At 40.4% G+C, this 23,631-nt stretch overlaps 1 protein-coding gene across 2 annotated transcripts; it reads right to left on the bottom strand.

Moving 5' to 3' along the window:
- Window positions 1-1,497: 1,497 nt before the first annotated feature.
- On the bottom strand, window positions 1,498-22,604 carry smg6 (SMG6 nonsense mediated mRNA decay factor). Of its 2 annotated transcripts, none has more exons than XM_082549317.1 (19): window positions 22,478-22,604; window positions 17,974-20,347; window positions 17,633-17,825; window positions 17,139-17,249; window positions 16,822-16,928; window positions 16,292-16,370; window positions 13,403-13,513; window positions 12,894-13,109; window positions 10,981-11,042; window positions 8,541-8,686; window positions 8,027-8,140; window positions 6,198-6,372; window positions 5,344-5,563; window positions 4,988-5,167; window positions 4,622-4,786; window positions 4,388-4,532; window positions 3,979-4,223; window positions 3,782-3,863; window positions 1,498-3,662 (listed from the first exon to the last, which is right to left on the bottom strand). In XM_082549317.1, exons 1-19 carry the CDS (start codon window positions 22,566-22,568, stop codon window positions 3,532-3,534), a joined length of 4,947 nt encoding a protein of 1,648 aa, XP_082405443.1. In that variant the 5' UTR covers window positions 22,569-22,604; the 3' UTR covers window positions 1,498-3,531. The 2 variants fall into 2 exon arrangements, with proteins under 2 accessions (XP_082405443.1, XP_082405442.1); XM_082549316.1 differs by having other exon boundaries at window positions 16,822-16,946.
- Between the last annotated feature and the right edge of the window lie 1,027 nt (window positions 22,605-23,631).

Genomic DNA, 23,631 nt, shown 5'->3' on the forward strand with positions numbered 1-23,631 from the left:
TATATATATAAAACATTTGTTTGTCTGTGGACAACAGACCACGTCCGTGGAAAAATGGAAAGAGTAGAGTTTATTTACGAGGACTTAATTCTAGCATACAGCTATGGAGAAATTGTGCATAGTCTATTATAATGACATTATTGTGTAACTACAAGATTCCCCTCCTCCCCAGTTTGTGCTCTGTGAGATTTACGGAATACTCCGGGTCGACCTGGAATAAAATACGAAGCAGGTTCGTGCAGATGACAGATGATCAGTCATGCTGTGTTTACATCAGGGGAGCAGCACACGCGTGGGTTTTTATTTACGCTGCCAAAAAACAATGGATGTCATTCAGATGTTCCAGCTGTGACGTACACAAAGCTTTACCAATAATTCAGAGGAAGCTCACACATGCAGCAGTACTCCGTACTGCGATATAGGATGTATATGCGCTGTGCTTGGCAGCAGAGAGGTTAAAGATGGACATTCCACAACAGGCTGCAGGCTGGGAAGCCAATCAGCTTCCAGAGCAGAACTCAAAGGGCTATGATTGGTTGCTTGGCATCCCTGTTGTCATGATGATGGGAATCAGGTCCTGCCTGTGTGGTCTGTATCCAGGCGCAGAAGTACACTGATACAGATGGATAGGCTGCAGATCTCGCAGGCCATGATGCGCAGATAAATCAATCAATCTATCTATCTATCTATCACCCCCCCCCCCTTCACCCACCACTCAGAGTGTAATGACGCATTTGGGTTTGTTCAAACTAGAACTGAACATATTTGAGATGTGTTCTTGTGTAGAGATGCACTGAAGAATCATCTGCCCTCATGTTTCCCAGAGATACATGCACAAACAGATGCTTGTGGTCATGTGGCAGGGACTACCAGGAAGCACCCCCCCGGGCACTCATTTTACACCGTTGCTACTTAAAATTGCAGTAGCTGAATTTCCATTTACACCACAAATTTAAAGTTATACCACAGTAAGTCTATAACTATGTAGACTGTCTTCTGGGGGTGTCTGAGGATTATGGACATTACATCTCTTTTCCCCTCCTAGAGATTTCCAATTTATGTTGTTTATGATAACTGATTTACCCGACTCATCAGTTTGCCAATTGTCTTGTTTAAAGCAAACATTTATCAAGACACCCACAGGTCTTATATACATAACGGCTGTTGTTCCATCACTCCCACCTGTGTAATCTTCAGCTACCACACGAGGGCACACATGTGAAGCTTTTGGTATTCCATAGCCGGCTTGAAATGAGGACAAAGACCCCTAAATACAGACATTCTTCGAATCTCATGTATGAAGAAGAAAATCAATGATCTGCATTTAGTTTGTTCAGTTTCAGGGTCTTGGCATTGTACACATACTGGCAGACTAACAATGGAGGCACTGCTAGTCATTGCTAGGAGGATGTTACCTTGTCTGTTCATTACAGGCCAAGAAAAACATATTCTACATCCTGGCATTCTTCATCTGCTCGCCAATGAGGTGAAAACAAAGCCTTTAAAACATTTTTAATGACGGATGAAGGGAAAAGTCATTTGAGTTAAGCTGCTTACAGCACTACATTTACTCCAACACTAAAACACAGCAGCAATGCCCACTTAACACAACAGGCTGCACTTAATACTACAGCAGCACCAAAACAGAGGGTCTGAAAAAGACGAGTAAACCTAGCAGACAGCTCATACAAATACATAAACGTCAATGAGCGATGGAAGACGGAAAGAAGTTCAATAACATTTTAAATCCAAAGATCTGAACTGGGATGAGTGAATGATGAATAAGTGTAGTTTCTGACATATATTGTGACACAAATACAAATCTAAAGCATCCAGACTGTCTTTTAAAGCTACAACAAAAAGCACAACACTTTTTTTTCTCCTTTGTTTTTTGTTACATGTCTGCCGCCTGATTTTCACGGTAATTTTGAAACCTATGTTTATGTATTTCAGCTACTAGAAAAGCGTGCTTGTAAACTGAAAGGCAAAGTCACACTGAAAATAAGAACACTAACTATACAAATAATGTAATGAGAGGAAAGCTACTGAAATCGTAACCTGCTGCGGTGGTTTAAACAAAACAGCACAAATAAATTCACAAGTCTATACTTGATAATAAAAATCCTGCAAAGTATTTGCAAAGGATCAGAGCATGACACACGATGGGCCGGATCAGCGAGCGTTTGTAATCCTGCGCTTCATATTGTTTAAAGCCATATATGGGCCGAATGCCACTTAAATGAAATCCTATTTTCTAGAACTGAAAACCTAACACAAAACAAACAAATCCAACCTTCAAAGCAACAAAATGACAATTTGACAAAAAGGGTGATGGTTTCTGATGTCTGAGTTTTTATTTACTCCCCTTTTGTGCCAGGGAATCAAAGCCCTTCCCATTATATTTGTATGAGCACAAATTCCATCACACAGATTTATGTGGATTTCAGAATAGCGTCTAATTTGTCTTCAACGGCTCGAGTCGGTGCTGATGTTTGATCAATAAAATGATGCTCTCGGAGTACTTATAACTCTATTTTCACCCTGACTTAAATTAAAACTGGATTTGCTTAATTAGCAGATCTTTTTAGGAAAACTTTGCAGATGTTTATTATCAGAGCTAACAGCTTTTAAGAACAACATATTTTACAACAGGTAAAAAAAAAATTAAAATAAAAATAAAAAAAAAAGTACAAACAGAAGACTAAACCATATCCGATGTTGCCGTTGACTTTACAAAGAAACAAAAACAAACAAAAACTGTTAGTGTCAATCTGGAGGAATAACCCAAGATACCAAACAGGCATCAAGCATTTCCTGGGTTAGCAGGAAATGCCATATCTGCATGGGATTCCGTGGAAGTGCTGAGTTTGCATGAAGGCTCCTGATTAACCCCCCCCCCCCCCACCTAATATCAGCTGCTTTTTTTTTTTTTTTAACTGTATTGACACAGACCACCCAGCTGTGGCCATTTCCTCCTGCCATTCTCTTAGCTCTGCTGTTTAGGCTGAAGCTTTATCTAAGCCTGGGCCCTCAGAGAGGGGTACAAGTGCCATTTATGGCCTTCAGTGATGCTGTCTTTAATCAATTAAATGACCATAGACACTCTTCCCCCATTCTGGCTCATTCTATCATCAGATTCAAATTTTAACACTGCCTGCAGAGCATACGATTTATAGGAGCAGAGGTTTGCGGCTGGACAGGGCAACCTACAAATCAATTCACTCCATTTTTCCTCCTTCCTCCTTTCCACTCCAGCCTTTCTGAGACTTAAGTCTTTCCTGCCTCTCTCCAGGGAAGCTCTCTGATCTTAACACACACATACACACACTTACTTTGTCACAAGGGGGAAAAGCTAATTGAAACCACTCTGCTCTCTCTACATTTGCTTGTTTTTCATAAGAAGTGGTTCTTTACTTTCTTTATCATTTCCTGTCCCCTGTTATCTTCCTCCGCTCAAGTGTGTCTTCTCTCTTGGCTGACTGACAAGCAGACTTCAGCAGTTGGGTTCCTTGTATTTAGGCTTACTCTGGTTCAGCCCACTTTGGCCCAGCTGAGGAAAGAAGGGATGTCTCGCACAGGTACGTTGCGGGTCAAAGCTTTGACACGGAGGTTACGGTCATCTGTGAGGAGTACCACTTCTCTCTGGAGCCTCACGGTGCCATCTGTTTTTGAAGCAGGAAGCCAGAGAGGAGTAAGAAATAAACACTTTTTAATGCATATGCATGAATGTGAGGAAATATGAATGCACACATGGAGCAAATGGTAGGTTAATGCTACATACTTCTCTGATGAGGCATGAAATCTTTAGCCTTGTCTTTGCAGTAGTGAAGACAGCAGGACAGAATAATATCATCATTGTTACCCTGAAAAGGAAGAGACCATTCAGTTAGCAAAAAACAGCAGATTTAAGAAGCCAACCTTTGCTTCTAAGCAAAAGAAACAGGCTTTAATTTGTATTTAATTAATCTGGGTTTCTACCTGTTGCCCAGACATATCCTCGCTACGGAAGGCAATAGACTCAAGTTGATTTCCTCTGCTTGTTAGAGCTCTGAGGCACTGTTCTCTGGCTTCGAATCCTTTTTCTAAGAAAGCCACCGCCATCCGAGCCTTCTCCTGCACAGCCCTCACATGGGCCGCACTGACACTATAGTTGCGCCCTCCTGACTCCACTCCTCCACCAAAACTGTCCTGGCCTTTAGCCAAGCCATCCAACTCTGTAATCACTGACAGAGAGAAAACAGACCACGTCATGAGCATACATATGATTTCTACATGGAAATGTATGTGGAATCCTTATCATTTTAAATGTCACTGAACTAAAAGCTAATCCTCCTCCACCTGCTTTTATTCATTTCCTCTTCTCTTTGTCTGTGTTTGTTATTCTTACCGATGAGTGGCACAACTATTATGTATGTTCCACACTGCAGGAGTTTCTTCAGCCCTGTCAAATGATCAATAAATCCATTTGTATCTGGAACCAGAAAGAGAGGCCTCACTTCAAGCTCCAACTGCCCGCCAGTCTGCAGCACCTCCTGGAACACACACATTTATATTTTACATGACATTCAACTCTGCGACAACTTCAGACTCTACTATATTAGGACGTGAAAGCCTGTTTTACCTTTATTTTATCCCTTCGCTTTTGTTGCTGTGCCAGTTTATTGGCAAGGACATGGCGTCGTGCCTTGAGCTCTCTGATGTCATTCTCGCTGTCTCCGGCCTCCTCAACTTCCTCTTCCTCTGATGCAGAGAGAGAAGACACTGCCTCGAGTATGACATCATCTCCCTGTTAAACAGATGCAGACGATAATGAGACATTTTCTACCTCTTGTTTCAACAGCCTCTGGAAATTTTAACTCCAGTGTTTACATAAATTTAATATAGGTAAAAGCGTGAAAGGCAATCAGGCTCTCAGAAGAAAAAGACCAGAGGGAGAGAGTGAAGAAGTAGAAGGATTATTGGAGGATGCGTAGGAGAAGAAAGTCACCTCTTTTTCTGTTAGAGAATCCTGCCTGCTTCTTGTATCTGTTGAGTGGTTAGGTGCAGGAGGAGTTGCCACAGAGATATATTTGCCTCCCTTGAAAGCCAACAAAGGCTCTTCCTGTCCACACAAAGCCTCCAAAAAGTACTTCAGCACAGTAACTCTCTTACAATCTGCTGCTATAGCCTGAGGAAAGAAGTTTGGGGTTTATGCACATGACAGAGAAGCAGAGGATGAGCGTGAATACAAAGCCTGGCACTCAGTAGGTGACAGAAGACTAAACAGAGGAATATCCAATAAGTGAACTTAACTTAAGCGTTTAAGTTATGATGTAATGAAATACAGCTCTCCTTTCCACTAACCATGTCAGTGTGTCCGTCTGTGTAACATGGCTCCTGTGGTGCAGCCAGCAACGGTACAAAGCCAGCAAGCAGACGGTCTTCCTTCAATTGAAGCAGCATAAGCTCCTCATCCCCCTCTCCTTCTTCACTATCCACTTTGTACAGGGGTACTTCGCCATGGTCCACGCGCGCCAGCAAGTTACACAGATCAGCCAGGCACTGCCAGACATTGGGGCTGCAACTTTAAAGAAAGGAGGAGAAAGGGATAAAATAAAAATGAATTAAAAAATTAAACAGTAAATTTAAAGAAACAGTAACTATTTGTGGTCCTAAAACTCACACTCACTGATCACTTTATTAGGTACATCAGGTACAAAATATGAATTTTCTGGCTATTTTTTTGAAAATATTTAATCAGCCTCTAACATGGCAGCACCTCATTGTATAGGGCAGAAATGCTGAAGATGACCTGCTGAAGTTCAAATGGGGGGGCGAGGAATAATAATAATAATAATAATAATAATAATAATAATAATAATAATACTAATAATAATAATAATAATAATAATAATAATAATAAGTATACTGTAAGTATAGTATACTGTGGCGGCAATAGGCATAGTATACTACCTGGTCATTATCACACTGTGAAAAGTAACTATATTGTTTAAAGAGTGGCAACAATTTAGAAACTAAATATATTTCCTGGTAGCCAGAAACATGACTTGGATGGCGATGTTCTGTTGTTGCTGGTGTATGAAAGTTAATAAGTATTATTAGGTCATCTAAGTGATGTGTTTACAACTTGTTTCTGCTGCTGCCGCCAGGTGGAGAAAAAAAAATAACAAAAGTTTACTCTAGGTTAAAGTTCGCACTCTATACTGCATGGTGGTGGGTTCCACTGGTCTGGGTGTCCCAGCATCCAGTCAGACCAGACTTTGATGCTTGGCAGCATTTCCCTTAGTTCTAGTGGGAAGGCAGAGACTCTCACAAGACCCTCCATCTCCTCCGCTTTACCCTCCTCCTCTCCATCTGTCATTGGGACTGGTTCTGAAAGAGAGTTTTTCGAACTGAAGTCTTCAATATCACACAAAACAATTGAAATTAACACTATGGGCAATTTCAGAAGTGGAAAAAAGTCCAAACATAAAATTTACAAAATGTTATCACAGCTTTAAAAATGAAGATGCATCTTCAATCAAGTGTAATGGTGCGACCCAAGTCCAACCAAAAGCAAACCACATCTCACTTTGCAGTCTACACTATTCACAGAAGGTTAAAGAAAATCTTAGGATTCATTTAAAGTTTTCCAAAAGCATTTATCAGCGTAACTGAACTTTTTTGTCTAAAGATAACAGACGAAGGGAGACAGGGCTGACTACATGTTTGAATGCTTTTACCTGCCAATTCTATAGTAGGCATTAGCAGATATATTATAGTACGTAACTGATCTGGTCAGTTAAGTAGGAGAGGGGGTTGTTAATCAGTTTCAGCTGCTTTGATGGTCTTGAAATTAACAACAGGTGCACTAAAGTGGCAACAATGAGATAAGTCCCAAAAACAGGAATGGTTTTACAGGTGGAGACAGACATGTTTCCCTCCTCATCTTTTCTGACTGTTTTACATCAGTTTTGCATTTAGCTGGTCAGCGTCACTGCTGGATGCATGAGGCAATGCCTGGACCCTACAGATGTTGCAGAGTTAAGTCCAGCTCCTCCAAGACAGTACTACATTACGCAGACTTCCCAGGTTTGCTGTGTCTCCCAGCACAGTCTCAAGAAATTCTAGCAGACAGGCTGTTACTCTAGGAGAGCTGGACAGGGCTGTTGAAGGTCCTTAACTCATCAGCAGGACCGGTGTCTGCTCTTTTGTGCAAGGAGGAACAAGATGAGGACTACCAGAGCTACAAAACTACTTCAAGAAGACCACTAGTGTGAAAGTTTCTGATTGTCTGGTCAGAGACAGACTTCACGGGGGTGGCCTGAGGTCTTGATTTCATCTAGTAGGCCCTGTGCTGACTGCCTGGCATTATGACGTTCAATTGGCATTTGCCACAGAATACCAGAATTGGCAGATCCACCAGTGGCACACTGTGCTTTTCACAGGTTCCCCCTGAGCACATGTGACAGCCCTTACACTGGTGCAGTGGGTCCTGTGTTCCTCCTGGTGTATGAAAATGCCTGGCCTCATGTGGTGAGAGCATGCAGGCAGTTCCTGGAGGATGAAGGAATTAAGACCACTGACTGGGGCCCCTCATTCTTGGCTGCCCTAAATCCAATTGAACACCTCTAGGACATCATGTTTCAGTTTGTCCAATGCTCCCAGGCTGCACCTCAGACTGTCCAAGAGCTCAATGATGCCCTGCTCCAGATCTATAAGGAGATCCGCCAGAGGACCATCCATACTCTCATTAGGTGCATTTCCCAACATCTCGTCATGCAGTTATAGAAGCATGTGGGGGCCATAAAAACAGAGTTCCATCTGAGTTTCTGCACATCATTTTTTTCACCTTGATTTTTAGGGTCTTTGAATTCAGTTATCTGCAGGTTGAGAATTTTCATTTCCATCAAACAATGTGATCTGATGTGTTTTCAAAATTGCTTCTTTAATTTATTTGAACAGTTTATGATATGAATATTGTGGCTGAACTGTAAGAAAAAAAAAAAGCTGTTGATCAAAAGCTTGATGTGTAAAGCGTGAATACCTGCAGGAATTTCTTGAAGAAGTTCTGTGCAGCGCTGCACCAGCAGTGCAAACATACCGAGACCCAGGGCAGTGCTCTGCTCTTGTAAAACAGATCGCACTTCTCCTTCTTCACCTGAAAGACAGAATTTCAAACAGTCGTTTATCACTGCCTTGTGTGAAACCACGGCTTGGGTCTATACATATTTGAGTTGGAAAAGAACTCCATGCTCAGTTGCATAACAAAAGACCTGAAATGAAAAGATTAGAATCAAAGTATGTTAAAATCAGTTAGAATCAGTCTGCAGTGGTCACTAAACGTAATCGTGTTCAAACATGCCAACCTATTAATAAACGGAGTCAAATTTTACAGAAAATAAAGTCCATGTTAAAAGCTTCATGAAAACTATTTTTACCAGCCATTTCTGATAATACTGCAAATAAACCTCCAGTGTTACTACCACAAACAACTTGACATTTGAAAATGATGATTATCATTATCATCATCATTATCATTAGGTTGTGCACAATATTACCTTTGCTGTTGGCATTGTGTATGGCGAACATATTAATGGTGATGATCTGCAGCATGTGTGTACTTCCCAGCATGTGTGGACCGTGTTGGAGCAACGTCCTGAATTCCTGCAGAACACGGGTCGCAGCTCCAGGAAACGTTTCCATGCTATACAGATAAGACACACATTTCCAATTATATGTCACTGGCACAGAGGCAAACAGAAAAATACAGTTTTCAGTATGTAGTAGTCTCTGAGTTGATATGCTTTTGTAAGCTCACGGAGCTATTCAGTCGAAATAGAAACTTGGCTACATTAGGATGTACTACATCTGCTCGCTCACATTAATACTTTATAGAGATTGAAAATGTGACGTCATTTTGGGGTAAAACCGCAAAGGATTGTAGGTACGAGTGGCAAGCAGTACTAGCCACGGGAAGCCAACAGGTAAAGAGATGTTTTTTTTTTTTGTTTTTTTTAATCAGATTACGTCGTGGAAGAGAAATTGTTCAAGCCGTGTTTCCGAAGTAACAAAGAGCTGACGGATGGCCTGGATTGCAGCCATTCGAAGACCAAATATAACGTTCCAGAACACTCCAGCTCACATGTTAGTCTGCTCCAAGCAAAGGTAAGTCTTTTGTTGTAGTTATTACATAATTTATCATGACATAATTGTTCATGTAGTTTACAAATAAGTCTCATATTGATTTGAATTGAATTCGTTGCGCTATGCTGCTTTGTTCACTGTGGCTTTTCGGGCTAATGTTTGTTGCGTTTTGTAGGAAAACCAGCCTACAAAATGCTGGAATGCGATCCAGACTGGGCACCCTCTATCAACCTGGGTCATACAGAGTTTAAAGCTGCTACCACAGCGAGATTTGGTTAAGAGAGAGAGCAAGATCAAAACAGACACAAAAAGTCAGGCATATATGTGCCCAAGTGTTGTATTGAAGCAATCAAGTGATAAATAACTGTTTTCCAGTATGTTGTTTTGCAATGTTTGTTTTGTTTTTGCATTGTTGATTTGTTTTTTTACCAAAGCAGCTAATAAAGCACGATGGAATACAATTTTACCTCTTTCTTGTAAGAGGCTATAATAGAATGAAACAATGCCAGTTATAAATAAAGACAATACATTAAATGAATTACGAAACACTCATTTTATTTCTATTAGATCTGAAAATGTTGTGTAATACAACAACCTGAAACGATAAATAGATTGCGTTGGCCTGTACAGGAGATAAAGGAAAAAATGTAACAACAGCTGTGAAATGGAATAGTCCAAATCACCAAAGTAAACTGGATCTGGGCTTGTTGCAGGGATCTGAAGTTACTAAACATTTTGTGAGTGTATGCACTCACACTTAGGACCATATAATAATAAATATGTGCGTGACGAAAGCTGGGCAGCTCCGTCGTTCTGTACATAACTGTTTTTGGGGCAAATAAAATGCAAGTAGGGATTAAAACCGCAGAATGAATGATTACCGGTGCAGGAAATGATGGCGCTTGATGCAGTGTTTTGATTTTGGTGCCACTCTTACCCACAATGTAATGCGCGAAAGTCACGTGCTCTGTCGATCTCTATTTTAACGCTGTGCTGTCACAACACCCAACATTCTCCACACACCAAGTCACATTATTATATTGACCACTCTTTCCACTGTTATACTGACCCACTTTAATGTCATCTGACATCTGCACTGCTTGCCTGCACTCCGTTTGTGTTGGATTTCTTGTATTTGAGGCATTTCATTTAGTAGACACTTTACTATATTCTATTTATATTATGTATTTGACATTCTGGCTGCTATAACAGAGGAATTTCTCAATATCAGGTCTAAATAAAGAATTTTATTTTATGCAGACACCTGAGGCTTTGAGTGTGAAAACATGTGAACTGATGTATTTCAGTAATAATTGTTTTATAATGGCACACACAGCTCTGACTGCTTCAGCCGCTGCCAAAGGCAGCAGCTACATCCTGGTTCTCAAAACAGAAACCATTATAACATAATGGGAATAATCCAATTTATTGCTCAGATCAAGAGCGCCATTAACATTATTGCATTATTCCATAATAGTGCTCACCCGCTGATATAGTTCTATTTTCAGAAATCATCTAGATATGCAGTTTTCATATTATTACGAAATAATGTTAAATCATTTAAATTTGCTACAAACACTACCTTTTTGTTTATTAAGAACTAATTAATGTTAATGAGGCAGCAGGTAGAGTGCACTTAGTGCACTGCAGTCAATTTAGTTAATCTAGTATATTGTTGATTAATTTAGTTAACCTACAAAACACGCAGATTGATCTTCTGGTTAAAGCCTAGGCAACATTTTAGTCAAGCACATTTTCTTGGGCTAGCCTCAGTGCTATTTTTCATCATCATCATCATCATCATCATTCTTTTAAACACAGTCAGTCTATGAACTTAAGAGCTGAAAGACTCACCCCACTTTAGTGAAGAGCTTCCCATGAGCATGCAGGAAACTCAGAATGAATCTCTTATTGAGCTGTAGAGAGAAAAAAAAACAAAAAAACACAAGGCCAAATCAGAAAGGGGGAAAGGATTATTGTTCGTGCAACAGTTTTATTTACTTACTAATCCACAAGTGCAACACATTGCAAGAAAACATGTTTTCATCCAGAGACGACGCACATTTTGAAATGACGTCAACATTTAAGTGCGCTTGGTATTTTGAACAATAGGGTTAGGAAGAAATGGGACTAAGAGACAGCAAAGAGGATACATATGCCTCTCAACAGTGTCCACTGACAAATAATAGACTGATTATGTGGAGGAGGACAAAAAATAAAATAAAATGGGAACAGAAAAAGGCTGCTCCTGCTTCTTCTGACGCTACAGCCGATATATCATAATATAAATGATACTGGAATGTAGGTGTGTAATAAATTATAACAGCATATTTTTTGCTGTGTAATATTAAATTGTAAATGAAATCAGAGCTTCATCATCCTTGCAGTTACAGGGAGTTTGTCAGTACCTACATCAGCTGACTAGGCAGCGTCAGCATAATAGCCCAGGTTTTACACTGTAAATAATGTAGAAAAAGCAGATAGTGTCTTTATCTTTTCTGTGTGCCACTGCATATACATAAGGGTTGGGTGATATATAAAAGTTTTACACCCGACAATCGTAAGTCCAATAATCGATGATGGGCGATATATTTGCGCATGCGCAGACTTTTTGATGGGCGGAGCAATGTAATCATGCATGGACTGATTTGCGCGTTTACAACACAGAAGAAGTCTAAACATGGACTATATGCCCCAAAAAATATAAAGTCGCTAATTTGGGATTTCTTTGGCTTTAAACCAGATGACAGAGGTAAACCTAAAGATATAACCAAAGCGGTGTGACGCTTGTGCAGACGTATAGTGCAAGCAAAGGACTCAAACACGACTAACTTGCATGAGCATGTACGTGTCCACCATCTGAATGTTTTTTTCTGAACATGGGCTACTGCCTTTCTTACTTTCTGTTATGAATTTGAGTAAATGAATCGCTGCATTTGGGTGCACTCTGAGGAGGGTGTACTTACTTGCAAATGAAAGAGGGTGCTGTTAAAACAGTACTATTATTATTTTTTTACCTGTTGACTGCTTCTATTAGCTCCATCATTATTAGCAAACTTACTGATGGGGAAATAAATTAATAAATCGCCCTTGTAAAAATGATAGTCGATATATTTGTCCAATCGCCCAACCCTAATATACGTGATCTGAACCCAATTATTTATTAATTTGGGAAAAAAGTGCTTGGAGTCCAGCTACTCAATACTGTTCCTGCAGCCAAAGACAGTACTGGAGCCGCTGCTCCTCTTCTTATGAGCTGCTCATAATATGCTTTCATAGACCCGGTTTAATCTACCGTACTCTCTCAGCTAGCACTGTGATAAATGATGAAATAGCAATACTCCGTCTATACCAATTTCAATTAATAAATAATGGTGCTTCACTGCGAGCAAAAAATGTAAATAAAAATAAAAACAGTAAAGAGGTTTAAAGACATTACTCAATTCAGGCAGGGAAATGAAAATGAAATGAAAATATGAGTCGACCGAACGACAGCCTAGGGGGAAAACGAAAAAATGACAGAGGGCATAAATGAGCACCAAAACAAATTCATATAGACTCTATGAGAGGAAATAAATTAGAGGAAAAACTACATGGGATTACAAATAAAACCTTATTGGAGATGTCTGCAGACACGGTGTTATTTTTTCAAGGAACCCAAAGTCTGGCTGCTGTGCAAATTTAAAAAAAAAAAAAAAAAAAGTATGCAGAGGAAAAACAGAGGACTTTGAGCTGATATGTATTAAGGAATAGACACAGAGACTTACGTCAGCAACGCTGAGACTGCCCAGCTCTCCATCTTGTTCAGAATCTCTGCTGGACTCACTACCTCCTCTCTGAGAGGAAGGTGCTGCTGCCTGTCCACTGGGGCGAATCCAGATCTCCACACGTGCGCCTTCCTCCCTTCTTCCTCTTCCTCTCACTGCTGGACCCCTGGAGCCTCCTTCATGCTCCTGCCTCCTCCTTCGCTCAAGCTGCTCTGCCTACAAAAAAAAAAAAAAAGATAAAAACAGTCTGTCAACAAGAAACACTTGCAGTGCCTTAAGACCTAATTTTTCTCATAAAGCAATTTATTAAGCAAATTTATTGTAGGGTCTATTAGGCGGGGTGAGAAAACACCCTGTGGCAAAAACTGGCATTATAATTATGCATGAATCCCTACTGGCTAGACAGTTCTTCTCAAATTAAGTTCTTGAGATCTTACTTGATGTGATCTCAAGTGTTTTCTGTTGTAGAAATCTGACAAAAGTTAATGTCCATGAAACGTGTATCTGACCTTACGCTTGGCTTCCTCAAAAAGACTCATGAGGCTCTCCTTTGCAGTCAGAATGGGATTGGAAGCTGCCAAGCTACGCATATAATAACACACAGCATCTAACTTCCGCTTCTGTAGGTTAGAAATGGAGAAGACATAAATAAGAAGAGGGAGGTAACACACACACACATTCAAAGCACAGTTATATTTTCCCCATTTTCAGGGACATGCAAACAGACGTACAGTCACTAAAAGACAAATCCAGTTACTTAATTCAAACTGTAACATTTCTACCCTTAGGAGTCCTGAACCTAAGTACAGCAATGCATTTTCCATTATTAGGGTACTGTGCTTTACAATTTGAAATACTACATTACAGCAGGTCTCATTTTTAACCCAAGGGCATCAAGACAGAGAACTGTGGGAGATACAGAAGTAGCCAAAGGTTTAGGGTTTCAGAAATGATCAAATGCAGAGGCCTGCCTTCCAATGAGTTTAGATTCAGCTGGTTGAATATGAAGGCATGTAACACCAAATGTATCAAATTTGATACACAAGTTTTTGAGACATCTACATCATCAGTATGATTTTATAACTAACCACCTTATGTGTTTTTGTTTAATATAAACAGCTCCACTGGTTTCTTTTTTTACCTTGCAAACTGAAACCTTGTCTTTCTGCTTCAGATACATACTGGGGGGTTGGACACTGGATAAATCCTCTAAGCCAGGGGTGTCCAATTGGCCCGCAAGAAATTTTATAAATAGAATAGAATATGGCCCGCACTTCAACTTTTGCTTGAGTGTATTGCACGTCTTAGGTTTAACACCAGGGGGAGCTACTGTTGATCAAGCCAGTTGCGCCACCAAAAAGGACAATCACAGAAGAAATTTACCCCAAGTTACTAAACATGGCAGAACCAAAGAAGCGAAAGGTAGGAAGTGAGAGCAGAAAATTTCAGACACGGTGGGAGAGTGAATATTTCTTCAAAGAATTCAAGGGGAAGTGTGTCTGTTTGATCTGCACTGAAACTGTGGCAATTATGAAAGAGTATAATGTACGACGTCATTATGAAACCAAACATCAGGCCTATGCATCCTACACTGGTGCTGAGCGAGAGCAGAAAGTAAAGCAAAGGGTAGCTCTCCTGCAGGGTCAGCAACAGTATTTTCTTCGTGCCCAAAGTCTGGGAAAAGGCTACAATAGCCAGCTATGAGGTCGCCCAACTCATCACAAGACATGGCAAGCCTTTTTCAGATGGAGACCTCATAAAACACAGCCTCGTTAAAGTCGCTGAAATAATGTGCCCGGAAAAAGTGCAGGACTTCAACAACGTCAGCATGTCCAGAATACAGTTGTGCGATGCATTGAAGACTCGTCAGCCAACATTAAACTGCAGCTGTCTGATAAAGCTTGTGCCTTTGATTTTTACTCCATCGCATGCGATGAGAGCACTGATGTCACAGTCACCGCACAGCTGCTAATTTTGTTGCAGGGAGTGGACGAGAACTTTGGAGTTACAGAGGAGCTGCTCGATCTTAAGAGTCTAAAAGGCACAACAACGGTATGGATATTTTTGAAGCTGTGTCAGACTCAATTGACAAAATGAGACTTAAATGGGACAATGGGAGTTATAACAGACGGGGCTCCAGCTATGGCAGGTGCACACAAAGGAATGGCGTCTATGATGATCGAGACCTGGCTGCCAGCCATCCTTCGGTCCAAAGTGCAGCATCACTGCTCCCACTGAGTGCAATGGCGTTCCCACTTAAGGTGAGTAAAAAATATATTCCACAGTACCCGTGTATTAATGAGCATGCATGTACAAGTACACATGCTTCAAATATCAATAATGCGCATCAATTCTGTCACTACCCTGCTTTGGTGTACCACTTTCTTATATGCATTTTTCTTGTTAACACAGAGTACACACCGCTGTGCACAGCGCACACACTGCACACGCAAAGTCAGCTGATCTCATCTGATGCAGATTTGCTCCTTGATCAAGAGACATTTGTCTGGATTTTTGGCACAAGGGGCGTAGGAGGAGCACCGCAGCTGGATGGCCCGATTTACATACCCAGCGCAGCTGATACTCACCAGAATAATTTACTAAAATTATATGAACTCCTGTAATTAAGTCCAGTTCAATCTGTTAATGTCGATAACCGTTTCAAACGAACGTTAATAGGTGTGTTGCTAAGCCTAATAACTTTAATAACAAACTCGAAATGTATCCGTCCCATTTTCCTCTTTATTGTTTTTTCTCTGTAATGTAAATCTTCTGTCTAAGAAGAAATCTGAGGCTGCTGTTCTGAGAATGAGCTACCAAAGCTTTTTCTGAATAAATCAGTAAAGATCCATTTATGGAAAGTTGTGATGAAGGCAGTTTTGTCTTTAATTATATTCAACAATATAACACATTTGACCACTTTTAATTGATTTTTCTAACTTTAATACACTAAAGTTAAGGCTATATACCTAATTTCTAGTAAGTGACCTAGCCCCTCCTATATTTTTATGTATGTGGCCCTCAGTGAAAAAAGTTTGGACACCCCTGCTCTAAGCGTTTAGTCATTAATTTTTTCCTTTGATCCTTGACAAGTAAAGATCAAGGCCTACATCATAGAGAACATTTTTGACTTGCTATGCAGTTATAAATGGGGGTTTCTTTCATTAATTCTTTTGAACCATTACAATTTGGACATTGTATTAAAAGGAATAGCTCTCAAACACCATTCATTCAATATTGCATCAACCTACAAGAGTTGCATCTGAACTTAAAACTTTCCTGTAGGATAAATTAGTTAGGATTAGGACCACTTCAAAATGAATGTTTCAAAGCACGGAGCTATGAGAATAAAAAAGTGAAGTTTCTCAATACTTAAGAGTCTGATCTATATCACTTACTGTATAAACAGCCAGCAGAGCCAGCTGGTTGTACGGGCGTCCATTTTTTGGGGCAATCTGCTGGGCCTTCAGATACCAGCTGTGGAAAAGTAAACAAGCAGTCATGACACATCAATAAAGAGACAAACGTTTTCAGTTTCTACCTTAAAAGTTTAAGTAATCTGTCACATATAGGTAAAAAGTTATCGTGTCTTTAGCATATAATAACTGAAACATCTAAAGAAGTCAAAGTTTCAAAGTATAGTGACCAGTCCAGAACTGTAGGTGTGCATATCTGGGAGAAACAATGGAAATGATCAGCCACTTGCACTGCATGAAAACGGGTATAAAACATCTGTACTGCTTAGAAAAAAAGAAATAGAAATGGTAGTTGTGACTCCTCATTCGTTAATTCAGGAGTTGTCAGATTTTTAAAATATCAGTCTACTCACTTGTTCAAACTCAAATTTGAATATCAAGACACATCCCACACTCTTGAATGTTTGTCAGAAATTTTACAATGCCAAGAGAAATCTCAAATTCAAGCCTACCTGCGAGCCTTGCCATAGTTGGCAGAGTCACTGGCTTGCTCCCGATAACGTGCTATGTCACCCTGACAAATCATACAGCGCTGAGCACTAATGAGTGCATACTTCACCTGAAAAAAATGTATTCGCTACATAAAAAAAAAATTAAGAAATTGTCGCAACATTTGTTGTAACATGGAAATCGGGTGACTTTTCAAAGCCGCTTACTGGATGTTTTCATGTACAATGGAAACTCATTCACTACATTTTGAACATTTAGTATTCAGTACAACATTGAACATGTTACAGAAGCAAAAAAGCTAAAAGGAATGGTTCCCTACCGTTTTGCGTAATGGACGAGCCCTGATAGCCATGCCATCCATATAATCCTCTAACTTAAATTGGTATACTGTCTGAAGCTTCTGAAGTAGTGCGTCAAAGAATAATTCCCCCTGTAAAACACAAAAGAATAGAAAAATATTATAAAAATTAGAAGGACTTTCCCTCTTAATTATGAAATCAAACTCAACTCCCTACCCAAGAGTCATAAAGTCCTGCAAAGGAAGTAAAAGTTTAACAAGACTTTGTATTTATTATTAATTTATTCTTCTCTGTTAAAAGTACATGAATTACTTCTCTAAAATGGATTTGGAAACAAATTTGTCCCTGATTTAGGTAACAAATACAATTTGCATCATCTAGTGATACACAGACTAATTTTGGGTTATGAATGAACCCATAATCGAAACCATACAGGCAGAAAAGTGCCCAAGTGATTGTTAGATATGTTTCTTGGGAAACCTTTTCCTATGCAAATTTCCAACACGCTCCTTACCTCATCAAGCAGTGTAAGGAGCTTGTTTCTGATATGAGGGGCATTGTCATAGGTGGGCTCTTTGAGTAGCTGCCGGAAGCGCTCTATGACCTGGTAAAACACATTCTTCCACAAAGCCTGATCCACGTTCTGAGAGTCTGAGAACTCGATGTCTGTCAGGATGACCTGCTCATATATCCCCAGAAGGTCCGCTCTTTAAAATGGAAGGAAACAACATGATAGTGCTTTTTTCAACTAGATTATTGGCTCACTTGTCACCGAGACAAATAACTGGCATTAGGACAACAAACCACAAAAACACAAACACAGAAAAATGTCTAGCTTTGTCCCTGAATGCTCACCTGAGCTGGGCCATGCGATCTAGTCCATCAGCACTCACTCTATCCCGGGAGAGCAGATTACTGAGCTGAAGCTCCTGTGCATCTGCAGCCCTCAGCAGTCTTCCCAGCTCCCCTCTGGTGTGTTGCTCTGCCTCTTCAAATGTTACACTGCCTCCTGCACCCGGGAGGGAATAACCTGATCCCCTGTAATTACTGCAGAACTGACCCACACCAGGGCTTGGATACATGCTATTAGTGTAAGCCATTTGGTAGGGTCCCATATGATAAGGAAATGGATAGCGCTGGTTGGTGTTAGGATTATGTGGGCTGCTGGAGGGCACAGGGTAGCAATACGGGTTGTCCGAGTTTTGGAATTTGTAGTAGGCCATGGCAGAAGCCTGCTGGGATCGAAAGCGCTCACCCTGCGTGACTGGAGGGCTGCCTGCTACCTCATCATCTGTGTCCAGAAAATGAAGCTGTCCATATCCTGTACCTGTCTGAAGATATACAGACTGCTGAAGAGATGAATGCTGTGAGGACTGATTGCTGGTAAGAGCAGGTTTTTGGTCTGGGTTATTTGGATCCCAGAGTCGCCTTGCTCCTCCTCCTCGACCTCCTCTACTCCTGCCAGCTGCACCACCTCTAATTCCACCAAAAAGAAGCCTTTGCCCCACTTCAGGTGAATTAGAGATATCTGTCCGGGCCGGAAGTACCAGGATGCCCCCACCTCGGCCACGAGGAATGGGGCCCTCCTTGCGATGTTGTGCATCCCCACTATGTGACGAGGTGTCCGACTGTTTTTCCAAAGAGACCCTGAGGATTCCCTGACCCCCACCTTTGTTTCCCTTTTGTCTGTTTCGTTCGCCTCTCTGTCTCTCTCTACTTAACTGGCTCTCACCACCTCTTCTCTTCCTCCTCCTATCGTCTGCTCTGTCACTCATCTCACTTCCTTCCAGTGATTCTGTAGAGGATTCCTCATTTGTTGTCCAACTTTTTAAAGGATGCCTTTGTCCTTCTCCACCAACAATAGCCCCCTTTTTATTGTTGTCTCTAGAATGTGACCAATTTGTACTCTCCACATCCTTTCCTAGTCCAGGATAATCCAGGCTAGTCACACTGCTCGCTGAGCTACTGCTGTAAGTTCGATTACGTGAGCGCCGAATATCTGATTTGGAATAGCGTTTCGAGGTTGGTGTTGTGACATTTGCATTGGATCGATTTCTGTTTACGTTTTTTTCTGTCTTGGCATCTCTCTCAGCATCTCTGGATCTGCTGTTGTTGGTTTCGCCACTTCGGTTTTCTCTGCGGTTCTCTCTTCCTTTATTTTGGTGTGTTTGCTTTGCTTTATCCATTTTCTCGACGTCTGCTTCTACAGCTCTCTTGTCTTTTTCCCTCTCAGTATTCCTTTGATTATTCTTACCCTGATCACCTGCCTCATCTTCTTTTCTGGAGTCCTGAGGCTTTTCCACGCCTCTCCTCCTTCGGTTTCCCCTTTCTCTCTTTTTCTCTGACTTTTCTTCCTCATCTTTGGTTCCTGACCCTTGACCTCGCCTTTTCTTGTCAGTTGGTTCCCTTCCCTTGCAACTTAGTTCTCCAGCATCTTGACTTGTATATTCAACTTTATCCTTTTCTTGCATGTTGAGATTTTCAACTTTGCTAGTAATTTTCTCCACTGAAGCATCAACGGGTATTTCAGGTGTTTCCACATCTTGGCTTCCTTGCTTTCTACTTGCCTCACTAGAAGTAAACACCTTTGCACTCTCTTGTGTGCCTTTTACTCTTTTATCTTTTCCACTCTGCTTCTGTATAGAGGTTTTTATGTCCACTCCACTTTCCCTCGTACTTTGCTGAGATTCTGGCTCGGTTTTTTGCTCTTCCTTTTTAGGAGGCTTATCCTGTTCTCTTCCAGCCCCACTGTCCTTCCCTTGAATGTTTCTTCTACTCCCAGGTTGATAAAATTCTCTGTCTGGTTTTCGGGTTTTCTTTGCTGGCTTAGCTGCTCCTACAGGTTCTTGATGTTCATTTTCCTTTTCAACAAACAATTTTTCATCATTTGTATCCGATTTATTCTGCGCATGTCTCCCTTTTCTGCAGTTCTGACTGTTACCACCATCGCCTCTCATCCTGTCTTCATCCTTTTTATTGGTACCTGTCCCACTGTCTGTCCACCCTTGTCTCTCCAAAGGTGTCTCCCCAGACACAGCCTTTTTTTCACTCTGGGATGGCTGATCATGCTCATGTGATTCGGCAGCTAGGGGCTCACTTTGACCAGTTTCTGGCTCACTGTCATGGTTATGTCGTCCATGTCCAGGAACTGGCTGGTAGCGTTGCAGATCAGGACGCTTTCCTTCACGCCTTCTGTGCTGCTTGTGTGTGTGATGCTCCTGTTGTTCCTCTGCAGAAAGAACAAATTAAGTTTATATTTAATGGACTGTAATCCACTGTAATGGTAATAATCCAAAGAAGCATTTAAGTTCTACAGAACCCAGAGCTAATGTAGTGTGTGACATTATAAAAGATGTCAAACTAATGGGTCAGTACACCATAAACGTGAGGAAGGTCTCTCTGGCTTTTTAGTCCAGTCGGCCCCATATGAAAAGTACTACTTGTTATCAGATACATCGACTCAGATATTAACTTTTACAAGTTCCTTTGTCAGCTAATTTTTAACCACAAAGTTTAACTTACAGGCTGATCCAAGGACTATTAAGTCAAGTGCAGTTGGCCATGTTAGTCCCATCATCCTCCTTGTACCATTTAGCAACTCTGTCCTGAAATACGGTGGTTTTTAGAGCTTGCTTATATTGGACATATTAACTGTTTTAAAGCATGCAAACTTCTTTTGTACATCCTGTATACTAACTCACGTGAGGCATCAGTCACCCAGGCCAAAAGACTGATCAGCGACCAACTGGCAACCTCCAGTCGTATTTTCCTGACTGGTTTTCAAACAGGATCCTGGAAGTTGCTGGACCAAAAACCTCACTGTGACTGCTCAGGTATCTAGCACCGTGCCAATAGCTTGTCTCAGAGTTTTATTTTCACCTTTTGAAAAATACTGGTTGCAGAGTTAAGACACAAGTTTTATTTTTTTCCCTACTGCTTGGCGAGTACTTTGTGTTTGCAGACAAGCTGGCATTTTCAATGCAAACTACTGGTGACCGCAGCAAACTGCAAGCAAACAAAGCAATCCCCAGGAGTTCTTTCGTGAACCATCTTATACATTTTCGTGACTAATTTCTAGCCACTTCCAGCAACCACTCGGGAATACACTTTTTTTTCACCCCCTCACAAACAGCGACTGCCACATGGTCGTTGACCAGCTTGTTTCAGAGAGGATATATGTTATCCCCAAACTAACTAAATATCTACTGAAAACGAAACAAACCTTTTTACCAAGCAGCCTTTAATGCAAACTTCTCCCACTAGCTCTTTAACCATAGACTAACCTCAAACTCTCTCTAGCCCTGCCTGTTCTAGTTAATATTTCACTTATAACAGGAAACCATTATCAGTTAAAGGTTTTTTTTTCTTTCCTATGAACATATTGTAAAGCACTGATATGTTTAGTTTTGAGGTTTCTTTTTGTTTAGTGATGCACCACTTGTTAAATTCTGCGCGGATAAAACATTTAAGAAACAATTTATCCACTTTTTTGTTAGTTTATTTATAGATAGAGTAGCGACCTGGGTGTTTCCTTTCTCTCGCCCTGTGACAGCCAAGATAGGCTCCAGCCCAACCGAAACACTGAACTTGATAAGCGAAAACAAATAGATAGATGGCTATTTTGTTTTTCTGCATACTGTACTTGTTTTTTCCTCGGGAAATAACTACACTTGTATTATGTCAAAAATAATTAAACGTCGCTTAGATTTTCAACATTTAAACGGCACAAAATAAAGTAAATGTTGTCTTCTTGCTAACAGGCTGATGTCGGCCGATATCATGGTGATCATGTAAGTTTCACACACAGCCACCTGCTCATAGCGTTTATCAAACAGAATCCGCCTTGCAGGAATGAGCGGAAATGACCAGGTACAGATAAATCCACAAAACTTCCCACAAAACTAAGAAACCCGCATCACCCTTTTGACGTCTTTCTTAATAGCCGCAATGTGCAAGTTTAAAGTTTACGGTTGGAAGAGTTGGCGAATTCTGTAACATTAACTATCGTTTAACTTAACCGCAAGAGGAGTCTAGCATTCTCGTTTAAAAAAAAAAGCGTAGTGTACTTTAAATGCAGACATTACGCGTAAGAAAGAGCTGATTAAATGTTTAAAGTAGAAATACTAAATCGTGACAAGACTATGACGAGCGTTTTGTAGAGGGGGCGTTTAAAACAGGCAGCGCGGGACTATGGAGTAGACAGGCACACGGCTGGCTAGCTAGCTAACAACATTAGCTAGATACAAACTTGGTAACTCCCGTCGGTCACTTTCAGATAACTTGGGATACTTTTTCGCTTGAATTTCAAGACTCTTTCAGCAATTTGTTCTTTACGCGTATCCAATTAACTTATTCTCACCTTTGTGACACTCAGTAACGCTGACTGAATTCGACGCTTCAGCTCGGAGTTCCGCAGCTGAGATTCGCACTCTATCCAGTTCCGCCGCCATCTTTGCTTTCACTCGAACAAACACAACAAATACGGTGGCCCCGCTGGTTCAAATATCTTAACCGGGTGACGTTGCAGCCAGCAGTACTGTTGTTCCTTCACAGTGACATCAACCCGTGCATATTTTTAATCAAGCAATGGAATGAATAACAAAATTTTCGATATATATATATATATATATATATATATATATATATATATATTTTTTTTTTTTTTTTTTTTTTTTTTTTACATAATTTGTGGTTCTAAATTTTTTAAAAATCAGTCAGGCAGTTTCATTACTTTATTAACTTAAGTTACTTACCAACAATCTGTATAAAAACATTTGATACATGACATAAACACATTTAAACCATTAATTTGTGGTTGCTTGCTTTAAAATATAATGTAACATATACATATAGTTTGTGTATAAATATACCCTATATTTATACATAAACCATATAAGATGTGCCTTTTATAGTGAAAATCATTTTATTATATGATAGATAGATAGATAGATAGATAGATAGATAGATAGATAGATAGATAGATAGATAGATAGATAGATAGATAGATAGATAGATAGATTTATCACATTTTTATAGAAGTCATTCTGATGTAAATATTACGTAGGCATTGACCTACATGTGAGGCCTGTGTGGAAGAGACAGGTCAACAAGTTATATAAAGATTTTTTTAACAGACATATAGATCGTATTTAGCGTCAAACATACATGGCAGCACAGGACTTTCATATATGACCACTAGGTGTCAGGGTTGATTATCTATTTCCTTTTTTTTTACCCAACTGTCCTTTCGTCCAATACTTCTGATTGGCCCAACAAACTTTCCCCTAACTACTTTGTAGTAATTTATATGAATGTAATGCACTCTCTTCTCTCTCACGCCTTCTACTGATAGCTTCCATGTGAACTTGCAAGCTGCATGATGGGGAAATGTGAAGAGAAGGCGTAATGTGGAACAGCCAAAGCAAATATACATGAAGATGGGGCTCTGTGTGCGCGAGCGTGAACGTGTGTGTGTGTGTGTGTGGGGGGGGGGGCAGTCATCTGCATATGAGG

The sequence above is a fragment of the Aulonocara stuartgranti genome, assembly GCF_965226115.1.
Source record: "Aulonocara stuartgranti genome assembly, chromosome: 10".
Classification (NCBI taxonomy): Eukaryota; Metazoa; Chordata; class Actinopteri; order Cichliformes; family Cichlidae; genus Aulonocara; species Aulonocara stuartgranti.